Here is a 15,177-nt window from a genome sequence, read left to right on the forward strand (position 1 = left end):
ATGTGGTCCTTAGGGACATGGTTTAGTGGTGGACTTCGTAGTGTTAGGTTTGCCATTGGACTTGATGACCTTAAAAGTCTCTTCCAACCGAAATAATTCTATGATTCCATGATTCTATATTATAATAAGTTTCTTTTCCATGTACTTCAGTGGTTTACAATTTTTTTTTCTTGAACCTATTTAAGACAGTATATTTTATGTCCTGTAGAATTCTGGTAGTAGGTAACAAGTAAAAATGAAGGCAGTGAGATAGGAGTTTTGCCTGGGATCAATATTAGAAACTGCTCTGATAAAATAGTTTTAGAAAAAAGTAGAAAGTAAACCTAACATTCTTCTTGGTCAGATGTTCAATGAGATGAAGCAATATAACAAACGCCAAGGCTTTTATAAATACAAAACAGAAGCGAAAGGGTAATTTTAAATGGGGATTTTGAAATGTCTCAGAAAATTAACTTGAGGATCCCTTTTTTAAGTGAAGCTAGACAGACTGTTTCATTATAGAGACTGCATACAAGAGAAAATAGAGCTGCAAAGTCAGGCAAGCCTTCTGTAATTGCTGAGCAGTAACTGCCATCTGAAACTTGTCAACATAAATATTTTCTCTTGGGCCTTTTTTAATGTGAATACAGGGAATTCAAGGATTCAGGTTTGAGAAGTGGATTCCTGTCTTAATATCTGCATGAGTTTATGAACATTTTCTAAGTAAACAAGGTAAGGGAGGAAAACTTTTCCTGAGCGTTAGCAGAACAACTGCTATTCATGTTAGCAATAGCATTTAATAAGGCTTCAACTGCTTCAACCAGAAGTGGTCAAGCACAGACTAAACAACAAGAAAGCACCAAGGGAACAGTTTGGCAGAACAATGATTTTCTTTGAATCTGAGACGTGTCACAGTTAAGCAAAGCAAAACTTGTCTGGCCAAAGTTTGTCCAACTAAAAATACTCTGTCTTGCAAGTATAATTCTGAGTGACAAACAGAATAAGAATTCAGAAAGGAAGGGTGTATTTAAAGACACATAGGTTGTGAAGGTATTAGAAAGTGTAAAGATGAGGAAAGTGAAATGTGACATAAAAGAATAGACAGGGTAGAAGATAGAAGGGAAAGGACTTTGACAGATGATGGTGTAAGAGGAAACGTTATTCCTTCTTGCCAATACGGAGCTCAGAGAATCATAGCTCATTTCCGACAACTGACATATGCAGTAAATGTATGGCATATATGGTCAAATTTGCAGGATAAATTAAAGATCTTTGGAAAGAGGTCTTGTTTAATTTATTTTTCTTCTGAGTTCCAGTCAGCTCGTGCTTGGACTACAAAAATCTACTGGACCATTCTTCCAAATGAAGAACTTTAAAAATATCACCAGATTAAACACTATGACATTTAAGACCAATCTTAACAGCTAGAACTTCTAGAGAGAAGCACGTAAAAGACTTTGTTGATAGTTGCTACTTATCTTCTTTGATTATCTTGGGGAAATAATAATATTCAAGTCCTGTAAGATGAAAGTTTGCAGAGATGTGAAAAGAAAAAATGGCTCATACATTTCAGCAGAAGACCAACATACTTAGTGAAAATCTTGCTTCTCAATGACAGCATCTAAGATACCATTGAAACTGGCAGAGTGCAGTAAATTAAATCTACTGCATGTTTTCTTTGATAACTGCATGGAAATGAGAGAGTTTCCTAAATTTTAAAAAATGCAAGAAAAAAAAAAGTTGACTTCATCTTGATTTCTTTAATGCAGTCCCCTAGAGAAGCAGATTTAACTGAAAATCCTACAGGCAGTTGTAATACCAGTAATGGTATCCAAAAATCATAATAAAGCCGGCAGAAAATTGGAAGGCTACTAAAAATTGAGAAGGAAATAATATTTCTTTGATTTAATTAAAACAGATAGGGTTATTAAGGTATATCAGCTTCAGATATCTAGAAAAAAATTATCAACCACTATTTTACCAGGATCATAGATTTATTTTAATAGTTAGATCAAGGCTGTTCTTCAAGAAATACATGGCCAGAGGCAAAAAAATCATTACCACTGATTAAGAATTGCATATATTGAATTGGCATATTAATTGGTACTAATCGCAATTCAAGTTCATCTTGATTATAATGAGACTTTGTCTGGTGATTTTCACTTAGGCTTTTCATTTGTTAGTATTTGTTGTGGCTCTAGTACAATAGGGCCCAATTCTGGTTAGGTCTTCAGATTCTGCCATATTGGCACAATTATAATATTATAGTAGTAGTTATTCCATAGGTGTAATAGACAAAGCTTCTGAATTCAGGAAGAGTTCAAATTCAGAATTCTGAAAATTGGAATGCGAGATGAGGACTGAATAATAGAATTATATTTTCTTAGTACATTTTAATAACTACATTTTGTAGAAATTATTTCAATTACATCAGCTTGTACATTACACTTGATGGTGGGGGTGTTGACAAAACCCACAATCAATCACAATAAAAGTAGGTCAAGAAAAGAAAGCTATATCATGACTCTTCATCCTTCTCAATTATCCGTACAGTATCTGAGTAGAACAAATCAATTTTACCAGTTTTAAACACCTTGTATTAATCATCACTGCAATACATTTGATGTTAGCATAACGTAGCAGGGCTCATGCTTATGTGCACAGGATTTCTTTACTGGAGTATTTAAAAGAAGTCATTATTCAGTAGAATACCTGTCACTTGAAGACTAGATTCGGAAACACAGTGTTGAATTGAAGTGTAATTTTACAATAACTTTTTAGAGGTTAGACAGAATTAAGTCTCCACAAGCAAACTCATACTGTAGTGCCAGATACATGCAAGATCTCTTTTCCCCCAAAGGAAAGCACATTGCATTACACAATATGACCTTTGGTTCTCACACTTGTCTGAAGTTATAAAAATCCGACTACTGAAATGCTCATTATAAGAACTGCTTGAAACAAGTTTAATAAAACTGCCACAGCTATTTAAAAGTCAAAAAAAACCAAACACAAAACCTTAACCTGAACGTTGGCATGGTGCCATTTGTGATAAAATGACCAGCAGTTGTAATCTAATAATCCAGGTCATATAAAGAATATTAAATTTAATGTTTCCTTTCTCTTCTTTCCAACTACAGTAACCTTCTGAGAAATGTCATCACTTACTGTTTTCTTTAATAGATATGAGGGTTACAAAAAGCAAGAGAAAACCAATGGTCCTTGGTTTTCTATAATAAAACCTGAGACAGAAATATAGTAATTAGATGCCAAGTACAGCTTATGTTTGGTTTGTTCTTCTAATACTCTTTTAAGGCAATATATGTACTATTTTTAAAAATGACTTAACAAAGGAAGCCATTCATAAGTCTGAACCAGCAGTGTTCAAATGCTGTTCATCCCTAACAATCAGCATAACAACTAATGCCAGCCATGCTCAAATACACAGTAGAAAGTAACCACTCAACAGACGCTAAAAAAACACCCAGAAAAAGTAGGTCATCAAGATCAGGTATAAGCAAAATGCACAAACTCCTTCACTCCAAGCACAAGCTTAATAAAACAGTTTTTAAAACAAATGACAATATTGACAGACCTGTGGAGGAACCTGCCTCCTTTTTTGGTCAGGGGATGTGACATACACAGCTTGTGTATATGCGTAACTTTTAAACCGTGGCTTAGGAGAAGGTGAAGGTCCCTGGGGTACACTGACTGTGATCTACAAAGAAGAAATTAGAGGTGGAAAGAACAGACATATGGATAGGAGCATAGATTATAGAAGTAAAGTAATGATTTTAAGAGTAAAGTGAAGAAAAAGAAGTAGGAAGGTCATCACCAGTTATATTTTTCAATGAGTGTTGGTATTCAGCAGTTAAAATTGGGATAGGATTAAGGAAAGCTCTCATTTAATCTGACATCCTTTCCAAAAGCGACAAACTGTCAGGATTCAATACCTGCGGAATACCAATGTAAAGTGAAGGTTCTTTATAATTTACAAGCAAAGGTTCAAAAACCAAGTGATCTTGTAAGTACATCCTGAACCAACAGAGCCAATACTCATCTGCTCAGTACTCTAAAAGAGACTGAGCATCCCAAAAGCAAGATACAGATCAAATTCAGACAAGTACAATAGGACTAAAATCTACTAAATACTTCAGCAGAGACTGTCTGATGATTTCAGTCAAAAACATAACTGGCAGAGCAAATTAATTCCAAGTATTACATGAGCTTTTGAGAGGCCATCCATGAGCTGAGAACAGATGATTTTAAAATACAAGTCAGTATAAATAAAATGCTAAAAAAATTGAAAATGTATCATGAATATGGGTGAATGTCAACTGCTATTCTCTAAAAAAGGTAAAAAAGTTTCTACATGTCTGTGTTTAAATGTAAACCCTCCCTCAGTTTGTGTTCTTCCTTGTGGTGCCCTTCCACAATCAAAATACCCAGTGCTGTAAAAGAGAAGTGCAAAGCACTTATTTGCTGAATAGTTACTTTTAAAACGGCCCAGTGCAAGATGAAAAGCAGTACAAAAGTACAGTTTATGCAGACAAGTACATTTGACTTGCCTGCGGTGAAGAGACTTTGTCCATTATGCCCAGGTTTTTGGCCTTCTATTGGCCATCTAACATTCAAACTTATGGGGTAGGTAAGAGAAACAACCACTTTAGAGCAGCAAAATTAAAGCAGAAAAGTGAAACAACTCACTTCTTGTGAAAAACGCTCTTGATGATGTACTTGTATGCGCTCTTCTCTAGTGACCCTTGTGTGTCGTGGCAACATCTCCACCTCCCTGATGGCTTCCATGGTGACTTGTTGGGGCAGAACTTGGAAGAGAGAAGTCACGTACATCAAGATGGACTTCTTATCTGGACAGGCAGTTGCAACGTCTGGAAGGCAAATTAACATGCATCATTTCCATTTCCACATTAGACATGAGAAATAGCCAATCAACTTCATGGCAAGTTGATACACTAATGAGCAAGCTATTGTCCATTTGAGTTCTCTAGAGACTAATTAGAACCTTACAATCAGTTCCAAAACTACAGACTAAACCTGCATAGCAATGAGGATCCGAAATTTATACAGGTAACTTAACTCATTCAACATGAACTTTCTGTCTATATTTCTTTAGTCAAAATGCACATAGTATACAGTTTGACACTGCGATCCTCATTAAGCAAGACTAGACATAGGAAAAGGTGTATTTTCCTGTGCTGTATAAGTACTGCAGTTAAAAAAAATAAGGACAAGCTCATTTTCAAAGTCATGCCTTGTACGTTCTCTTCACATCATTTAATCACTGGAAGCGACAATGGTGCAGGAAAAAAAAAGGTTTACAAGTTTTTCTAGCAAATGGGTTCATACAAAACAACTACTTCTAATATAGCTACATAGCTTTTATATTCTACGTAGTCTTATATTCTTCATAAAGTCTGTGGAACATCTAAGGAACACGGTATTCACAGACATTGAAATACATAATAGAACAACTCTTAAAAAAACCCCTGTAAAATCTCTATGGACTTCAGCAATAAGTACAAGAAACTTTGCATGAACAGAAAGACAATTTCAGTTTTTGCACATAACCATGATATACATCAGCACAAAAAGTGGTTTATCTGACTCAACGTTTCAAGTCAATAACAATTTGTAAAAATGTAAGGCATGTGGCAGCTCTTTGAAGTACTTACTTTGTTATTTGCCATTGACATTTACCTCCTACACTCAGTCTAGAGAATCAAGATGTAAAAAGACTGTTATACAAGAAATTTATCATTAATTCCGTAAGTGTTTTAACATGACCGCTGGCAGAAAGCCAAGAGCTATGAGTTTTTACTGTCCTAGATCAATCCTGGCTTAGCTAAGATACCAGTATTTCAGATTTAAAAAAAAAAAAAAAAAAGCAAAAAGAAAAAGCAATCAATTAATATATTCTGGCAGACTCAATAATGCTACAGGGTGGCATCTCATTCTCTCTTCCTACGATGCAGAATCCATGAGAGAAGGCACCTTATGTTAAAAACTTCACATATATTTGGAAATTAAGAAAAGATGTGCTATCAATATTTTTCGTTTGGCTTTCTGACCTATCTCCATACCTTTACTTGATACATTATGAAAGAGAGCTAAAGGTTTGGTTCTACTTAGAACGGGCTGGAAGAATGGCGCATTCCCTCCAACATCCCCACCCCCATAAGATTTATTGTCTCTGTGGCCACAGTATGCAGGATATGCTAATTTAAAAAAAAAACCACAAAAACCCCAAACACCAACAAACAAAAAGGCAAAAAAATCAAAACAACAAACAAACATGACTTTTCCAAATCAAGTCACACTACAGCCCTTGGTCTCCACAGGCTTCACTTCTGTGATAGAATTCAGTCCAGGAAGTATTTTGCTATCACCATCTTCTTGTCTTCTCGTTAATATTTTAACACCATTTTGTTATACTCAGTGTCCACTAGTAATTGATTTTTACAAGAATATCCATGCCCTTATACAAGCAAGAATACACACTCAAAGAACATACATTATTGCCAGCTGTGATTTTTCCATTTTTTTGTACATTATTTTCCTTTTCAAAATGTTCTGGTAATCAAATAGGCAAATACCTTATAATTTATCTACACAAAAATCTCACACAATAAATAAAAGCAAGTACCTTGCAAACAATATACACGCCAAAAATTGTTTACCCATTCTATCTGACAAATAACATGTACATATGCAGCTGTCAGAATCCACCGGCAAACAGGAAAAGATTTAATTATATAATCACAACAAATAGCTAAGCAACCATTGTTGCAAAGCCTGGAATATCAATCCGTCTCTCAAAATTCTTTTTTTGCAGGCTCTTGAATTATCAGAGCAGGAATGACTTCTGCTATCCTGTCCTATGACTTGCCTTCATAATTTTTGCTTTTTGAAACCTAGTCTAATATATTGTCTTTACCACCTGTTAAGACTGATAGATATTTGAAGTCCTAGTAGTTAGGCAGTGAATAAATTTAAACCTAAGCACTTGCTTGCAGGAAAGTTCACTAATTCCTTGGAAATATGTCTGCTTTCATTTCTGTGGGCAAAATATCTGTCAAGCCAACCTACACCTTCTAAAAACTAATCGCCAACTCTTGGAAAATACAGAAGATGTTTAAGAAAATTAAATCAACATATGTAGACTATGCCATTTTTCAGATATTGGGTTTGAGAGAATAAGTAAAAACAAAGCAAGGAACTATCCAGGAATTTTTTTCAAAAACAAGGTATCTTCTCCAAATTCAGCTCAGAAGCAATGCTTTCTGAATATTTTCATCCATTTTCTTGACAATGACCATCCAGGATAGCATTGGAAAGAATAAATAAGAGTAAAAACAAATTAGACTACAAGTCAAAAGAGAGTTTAAAATGGGAAGCTTTATATGATTAGTACAAGTTATATTATCAACATGTTCATCAATCAAGAATCTGAAAGACTTTGGAGAGCTCTGAAAACCATTCTGGCTCTTTAACAAGATACAGTTATACAAAAGTATCAGAAAAGTTTCCAGCATGAATTTTCCAGCTATTGAGAGGAATTTTCTACTGTAGAAAACTTTATGCTGGCAGATTAATATTTTTCAGAAGAAAACAGTGACTTTCTTGTACTCAAACTGAAATATGTCACATGAAGCATATCATTCACAGAACTAGTTTTTGATACATCTTGTGATCCGTGGGCTTACTTATTAAGACATGTGGTTTCTTTAAGCATCTTCTATAGTGGAAGAAACAAAACTCCTTTGTAGGATACAGAACAAGGCCCTGACTTTACATGCTTCCCCTGAAAAAAATATTCACACACTCTGACCATTTAGAGAGATTAGGCTCTCCAGGGGAGGTCTCCAGTCAAATTGAGAAAGAGAAATAAAACAAAACACTTCTTCTAATACACAGGCTGAAAAAAACTGATACTAAGCAGGCACCATAAGAGCTAGAATTCAACCATGAATTTGAATGTATGATAACATCCTTTTCATCTAGAGACACAGGTACTTGGTAACTAGTCCCCAAAGAGCAGCAAGAATCTGGTTTCACCACAGAACATTAAAACCATGAAATAAACACCATCCACCCCTGTTTAAGTGCTACTGCCTTTAAATGGTTATTACAGGTTTAATTCAGGAAGCAATTTGCCTGAAAGTACACTACAACTTGATTTTTATTACCAAATATTCTTCATTTTCTGATGAACATAACTACAAGTTTGATTGATTGTTGAGGATGGGTGACTACAAAAACCTGAAGTGTTCTGAAACCAACTCTTTCCTGTAGGATGCAGTGCCAAAAGAGTAAATAAATAATAATAATAATAATAAGTCAAACTCTTCAAAAAGTGATCCCACAGCCAATTTTCATAAGCTTTGCAGTTCACGAGTGGTTTGTTCTTGCATCCATATGTTCTGTCAACGAGCAATTCCCTGCTAACATTCCCAGTTCTGGTGGAAAGAAGCATTTTTAAGAGATGAGTGAAAGTGAGGATGATATAAAACACCCAAATAAGCTCCATATTAAAAAGTACTGTACAGGTCTACCAGCAAGAACAAAATCTAGCATTTTGTTACAGAGTGTTACATTATGTATATACAGCCACACGCAGAGTGCAAATTACAAGCATTCACGCAAATGCTGCTTCCAATTTTCAAATACATGTCTACTTATAGTATAGTCATTCCAATTTATTAACATTTTTTTTCTCAAAGCTTTGACCAAATAACAGTTCTGACACTATTTGTGCTGATTCCACTCACTCTTTATATCAAACTAGTAGCAAAGTAACTTTGAAAGAAGAAAGCTTAAATGCCTGCCTCATTGCCAGAAAGATTATATTACTGTACATAAATTGCTGATATGGTTTCTTTACATTGAGAGACAAATTCTGAAACATACTTTTTTCCCTATACAGCGCTGAGAAGCAAGATAAGACTTGAGCCCTAAAAATACAAGAAATCTTTTCTTCTCAGAAGGAGGAGGTAGGATTTTCAGATAATCACAAAGTAGAAAACACAGAAAACGGTAACTTTTAAATCCTATACATCACCTAATACTGTTGGCTTCCACGATGACAGTAATAATAAAAAATCCCAATATTTTAATATTAGTCACTGCTGTCCCACATGAGATTATAAAAACTGTATTAAAAAAACCCATTGCCTTCCCTTCCATAACACCGAAGGAGATTCTCAAATTTGATTTGAATTTTCAGAGACTACCCAGCTTCCTCCCCCTCCCCCAATAAATGGAGGCTGTTGTTTTTTCTTCTGTCAAAGATATTTTTCACTTTAAGGGTTATTAATGATACTAACACAACATTAACATTTATTAGAATTTATAAAAACAGTCCTACTGCTATCTCCAAATGCATCTGTTTAGAAAGGACTTAAAAGATGCACAGCAGATAAGCTAACTGCAGAAGCTCTCAGACTGAGGTAAGACAGAATCTAACTGATACATAAAAGATTAGTTTCTACAATGTAAACTCATTACAGGAGGGATTTCAATGTTTGTACAGCATCTCCCACTGTGGCACCAACCTCAACTGCAGTATCCAAGATGAGGGCAAAGCAGAAGTATTTATACATGTACAAAGACAACTTGCATGTTATTTTTATTTATTTTACCTTCTAGCCTCAAGAACAAGGGTTAACTTTTAAAAACACATTCAAATGCCTGTGATGATCCATCCGACAGGCACACCAACACTTTGAGTGAGCTTCCATAAAACCTAAGTCATGTATTTTGATCACGTTTTGATTTGGGTGAAGCTAAAACTGCAGTTGAAACTGTATGAAAGTGTGTAAGACTGTACTAGTAAAAACGTAACTGCTTGATCTTAAATAGCACGAAAAACAAGGAAGATTTCATTCCCAGATGGATGCCTTAGAGTTGGCCCAGCATGGGTAAAGAGATCTTCAAAACATTACCACCAAAACTAAGGGGGAAAAAAAAAAAAAAAAAAGAAGGAAAGGGGGGGGGGTAATTTGGTAATTTGTACTCCAAATGCATATTTTTGGTCACTTACTAACACGTGTATTTGCAGACATTAAGTTACAACAGAACCACGAGCCCTATCTTAGATTTGCTGTCACTGGTAACTTCTTAATTTCCTGATTATGAAAGCATGAGACTAAATATAGTTTGTTCTTATTTGAACACCAAGAAACAAGAAAGATTATCAGGCAAAGAATATAAGCTGTTTTTCTTAAATGTATAAAAAACTTCTCCCTCAGCTAGCACTTGGTCCCAAAACAATATTGTTCAGCAATCCATGTTTAGATTCAGACTATACTGATGGTAATGGTAACAGCAGGAACAACACAGTGGTAATGGTTTACTCAACTGACACTCACTGCTGCCACCAAGACCTCAAAGCAATAAAAACTGTGCAGTCTCTCAAAGGCCAGCCAGTAGCTGCAGTGTCTGCTCTGCAATTATTGACTTTTTTTTTTTGCTTGGTTTTTAAACTTGTAATTATTTTCTACCCTGTTTTTGTACTCCATTAGTAGATTGCATGTTAAATTCCAAATGAAAGAAATCTTTATGAGTAATCTCAAGGAATAGTGGTAGACTTGCAGACAGACAAAAATAGATTAATTTATGAAATACTGTATAATGTAAATATTGAAATGTGGAAATTTAAATTGACAATTCTTTAACAAAGTTAAAGAGCAGACAACTGCTGTCCTTTTCCCGAAATGAATTCCTTAGTGCACTTGCAAGCTGAGGGGAAGATATTTAATTAAACAGAAATCTATGGGTCTACAGTCTCCTGGGGAAAAGACAGTCAAAATCTAAATCGGAAGACTATCATGGAATTTAGCATGTTCCATTCCCTGCTGGTACTAAGGGTGAATTAAAGTCCTCTTAGTGGAGAGGTAAATAACTCATTTAGCCTACAATCTTACACAATATATTTTTTTTTTTTTAAAAAAGGCAACTGAATGGCTCCACTTCTTGCCAGTGATATAGACAAGCTATCAAAGTATTATTTGGAGCAGGACTAAGCAAAAGTCAAAATTCTTGGAAGGCTGTTCAGTGGCCTACACAAATAAGCATGGTGATCACAGTCTATTGTTTTGCAGAATAAAATTCACATTTTACAAAATGAACTGTTAGCAGAAGGCACAAAATACATACAGATAATTGAAGTGAGAGTGGAAACCTGAAGGACAGCCGAGTGGTGACCTACGCACAGATAGTGGCACTGTTGTTTTTTTTTTTTTTTTTCCTTTCTGTAGATATGAATAACCACTCACCTAAAACTAGTATGAAACTCCCAGAAAAAAATGCCATTAATTTTTCAATAGACTTTTCCTTAAGAAAGTAAGTGGTTTAAACCTTACGGTTAAGGCCTACAGAATACCTTCAAAATGCTGACCACAGCCATGCTTTGTAGGCTGTATTGAATGAGGTCACAACAGCAGCATGAAGAAAATCTCTTCAGGAGATTACCACATTTCTGTTTGCCTTTCAGAATTACGAAGACAGGTCAGGATTTGTGGGATTAAAGTGCTATGGGATTCAAGTGTACCTGGTATTAAAAAATTCAGTGGCAGAGAATACCTTTAATCTGTCTGAATGTCTGTTCTGATTTGCTGCATGAGTGTGAAGGAGTCTTGGACTAATATGCAAGCACTGTCCTAGTTGAGTGAACCTGACACTATCTCTGGTTTTGAAAGCTGCAAAATCAGATTTAACACCTATGCTGAACAGTAAAGGTGATCCTTATTTTTCTTCAGTTTCCTTATAGTGTTAAACATTTATTCAATAACACCCAACCTTTGCACCCTAAGCTATATCTAGCATAAGCATGTTCTTAGCAGCAAGGATAGAGAGAGAAAGAAATTAAGTCAAAATGGCAATGGAATAAAACACTGGTTTAAAAATGCGGGGGTGCATATGTTAACATTTTTATCATGTGTTGTATATTACTATTTTTGTCAATGAGCAGGAGTGAGCATGGCTCATGAATTTGCTGAAATAACAAATAAAAGGCAGCATTTACTTTTCTCACAACACTAATATACATTGCTGAAAGCTGCAGTTCAGTTATTCAAAGCCCTCAAATGCAAATTCAGGGGGGAGGAAGGGTGAAAAGAAAACTAAAATACACCCTACCACCTAGGTCCTACTGAAGAGTCCTGAAAATAAAGAAAGATGAGAGTTATGATGACTGGTATCTAGAGTCAGGAATAGCGTACCAAAACAGTAATATTAGCAGGCACCCAAAGAGTAATTTTGCTAAAAATATTTGAGATATTAGCAAAAGGGCCAATGTTTCAAAATATTGTACGTTTTCTATTTTACTTTTATAAGTATTCAGCCTAGAAAAGTTTTTACTCATTTCTCTCCTATCGATGTCTGTAAAGGTATATTTCATTCAGCATGGAAACTATGGCAATGATATTCAGACTGAAAAAGTATTTCTATTGTAAAGTTTCATAAACCACTCTGTAGGTATTCTCCAAAAGCTAGATGGTATTGATTCCAGCTGAGTCCATATTATCAGTTACTGCAGTATCATGAAGATTTTGCATACTGGGACTAGCTGTACACACACAAAAAGTAAAAAATTGTCTTAAGAAGTTTAGCTCCAACCATGACTTGTTTACCTGCTGCACAATATATGCTTTGCTGATTCTGTGGTTGCAAGTATTGTGAAATATAATGGAAGAACTTGAAGAGTTAAGTCAGTTGTTGTGGTTTAACCCCAGCCAGCAACTAAGCACCACGCAGCCGCTCACTCACTCCCCCCCCCATCCAGTGGGATGGGGGAGAAAATCAGGAAAAGAAGTAAAACTCGTGGGTTGAGATAAGAACGATTTAATAGAACAGAAAAGAAGAAACTAATAATGATAATGATAACACTAATAAAAGGACAACAGTAGTAGTAAAAGGATCGAAATGTACAAATGATGCGCAGGGCAATTGCTCACCACCCGCCGACCGACACCCAGCCAGTCCCCGAGCCCCGATTCCCTGCCCCCACTTCCCAGTTCCTAAACTGGATGGGACGTCCCATGGTATGGAATACACTGTTGGCCAGTTTGGGTCAGGTGCCCTGGCTGGGCATGAGAAGCTGAAAAATCCTTGACTGTAGTCTAAACACTACTGAGCAACAACTGCAAACATCAGTGTTATCAACATTCTTCACATCCTGAACTCAAAACACAGCACTGTACCAGCTACTAGGAAGACAGTTAACTACATCCCAGCTGAAACCAGGACATCAGTATTAGCCAGTTCCAAAAGCCAGCATAACCAGTGAGCATAAACACATCAGTGCCAATTAATTAAAATAAATTGGGCAACTCAAATGTATGAATTAACATTCAGCTTTGATAATTACATATATTATAAATTTTGATCAGACTGATTAAGAGAATTTATTTGGTATGTAAGATGTTTTATAGCCAATAATTCTGAAAGATAGCTTGGAAAAAAAGACAACTACAGTAACTAAAGATTTTATAATTTCTTATGGAAATAAATTTATTACTTTTATCTCATTGTAAAATCTATCATAAAATTAATATGATATAAGATAAAATGAAAAGGGCAATAGAAATCTAAACAGACAACTCTGAATAAACAATAGAGAGAGCATTATACATACTGGATGGGTGATACCATACTTAATAAGAGAAGATAATTGTTCTTCAAGTGCAGTCAAAAGCCACTGGACACATAGTATTCTTCTGAGATATTAGGTGTAAAATGAAACAGAATTAGAAGCGTTTCATCTTTTACTAGTAAATTTTCCCAAAATGAAGCAATACATTACAGTTGGGATTAAATTATGAAATTGAGATCAGAGTCTCAAAGCTAAAAAGGCATTCAGAGTCTGTACTCAGTTTCAACCTATTTTTGTAAAGTATCTTGCAATGGTATATATTACATTCCTTGCTTTATTAGCATATGAATAAAATAAAGAAGGTTTTGCTACTTCTGTCTGAGATCTGAGGAGCAGACTGTTTTCCAGCTCTGATGTATTTATTTAGTAAAAGACAGGATTTCATTCTATAAGCCCTATATTGCCCATACAGAAGCAAAGACCAGTGGATGCAAAGGGAAATAGGAATGCTGTCAGGACAGAAAAAACTCTACTGTATCTAACAGAGAAGCACCTCAGAACCTTCACTGGTATCTGCAGAAGTACAGGGATTCTGCTTTCCTTTCATTCCCATCTGAAATAGGGTATCCCCATCTGAAATGGGAAACCCAAGTGATAAGATTTTGCATATAACCATAATTATTCCTACTTTAAAATGCTAAAAGAAAAGGTTAGAAGAATTTCTTGTACATGCAGTAGGGGAAGGATTTCTAGCTTTTGAGCGATTATTTCACAAAAAATTTAGCAAATAGATTAATTTGCTGATCTTTTTCTTTAGGCTGACCATGAGGACAACCTAGTCTAAAATATATCATGCCAGCAGTTTTTCAAACTGCAAGTTTTGATCAAATGGTTATTCATTGTATGCATTCTATCCTCCAGCAAGTTATTTAAACCTAACTGATTTGTAATTTAAGAAGAAAAACGTTAAATGTAATTATCTGAGGGAAAAGAACTGTTCACACTGGACAGTCAGAACATCTAAAGCCCATACTCAAAGGCATTTAATACTTTTTCAGCTGCAAACATCTGCTCATGTTTTGTGTGAAAAAAGGTTTCTATTTGCATTTCTGGTGTGCTGTCATCAAGACAGTCTGGAAAAAATTATTTTGCAAATGTAAATTTTATCACCAGCAGATCCTGAATTAGGGCCATGCTGAGTTTATTAGACCACATACTGGGATGCTGTTCTGCTTGGGGCATAGTAAGGTCTACTATCCTACCCTCCCTTCACTTCATGATCAAGTTGTTAAATACATTCAGGAGAGATACTAGTGAATATAACTCCTAGCAACAGCTTCTGTGATGCGGTAATCTGTTTTGAGGTGAACGATTACACATTTTATTCTCATCTCTCCTCTTGCTGTCCACTTCATAATTTTCTTAGTGAAAAGGTGTAATTAGTATAGTTCTACCTTTGTGTTCTGTAGGCTATCTTACCACGTGCTTTCTGTATTTAAGGTATTAAAAGAAAAAAGGAGGAAAAAAAAATTGTTTCAGTCTCCTGCAAACTAGTTAGCAAACAGAACACCTGTCATCTGGAGAAG

The 15,177-nt window shown here is 35.3% G+C and overlaps 1 protein-coding gene across 1 annotated transcript in view; it reads right to left on the reverse strand.

Moving 5' to 3' along the window:
* DMD (dystrophin) overlaps positions 1-15,177 on the reverse strand; it is a 1,006,632-nt gene that overhangs the window by 836,868 nt on the left and 154,587 nt on the right. The window contains exons 7-8 of the mRNA XM_010571327.1: positions 4,687-4,868; positions 3,575-3,697 (exon numbers count right to left, since the gene is read on the reverse strand). Coding sequence (XP_010569629.1) covers positions 3,575-3,697; positions 4,687-4,868 — 305 coding nt within the window. The remainder of the gene's footprint in view (positions 1-3,574; positions 3,698-4,686; positions 4,869-15,177) is intronic.

This window comes from Haliaeetus leucocephalus, unplaced genomic scaffold, assembly GCF_000737465.1.
Source record: "Haliaeetus leucocephalus isolate CR32 unplaced genomic scaffold, Haliaeetus_leucocephalus-4.0 Scaffold317, whole genome shotgun sequence".
Classification (NCBI taxonomy): Eukaryota; Metazoa; Chordata; class Aves; order Accipitriformes; family Accipitridae; genus Haliaeetus; species Haliaeetus leucocephalus.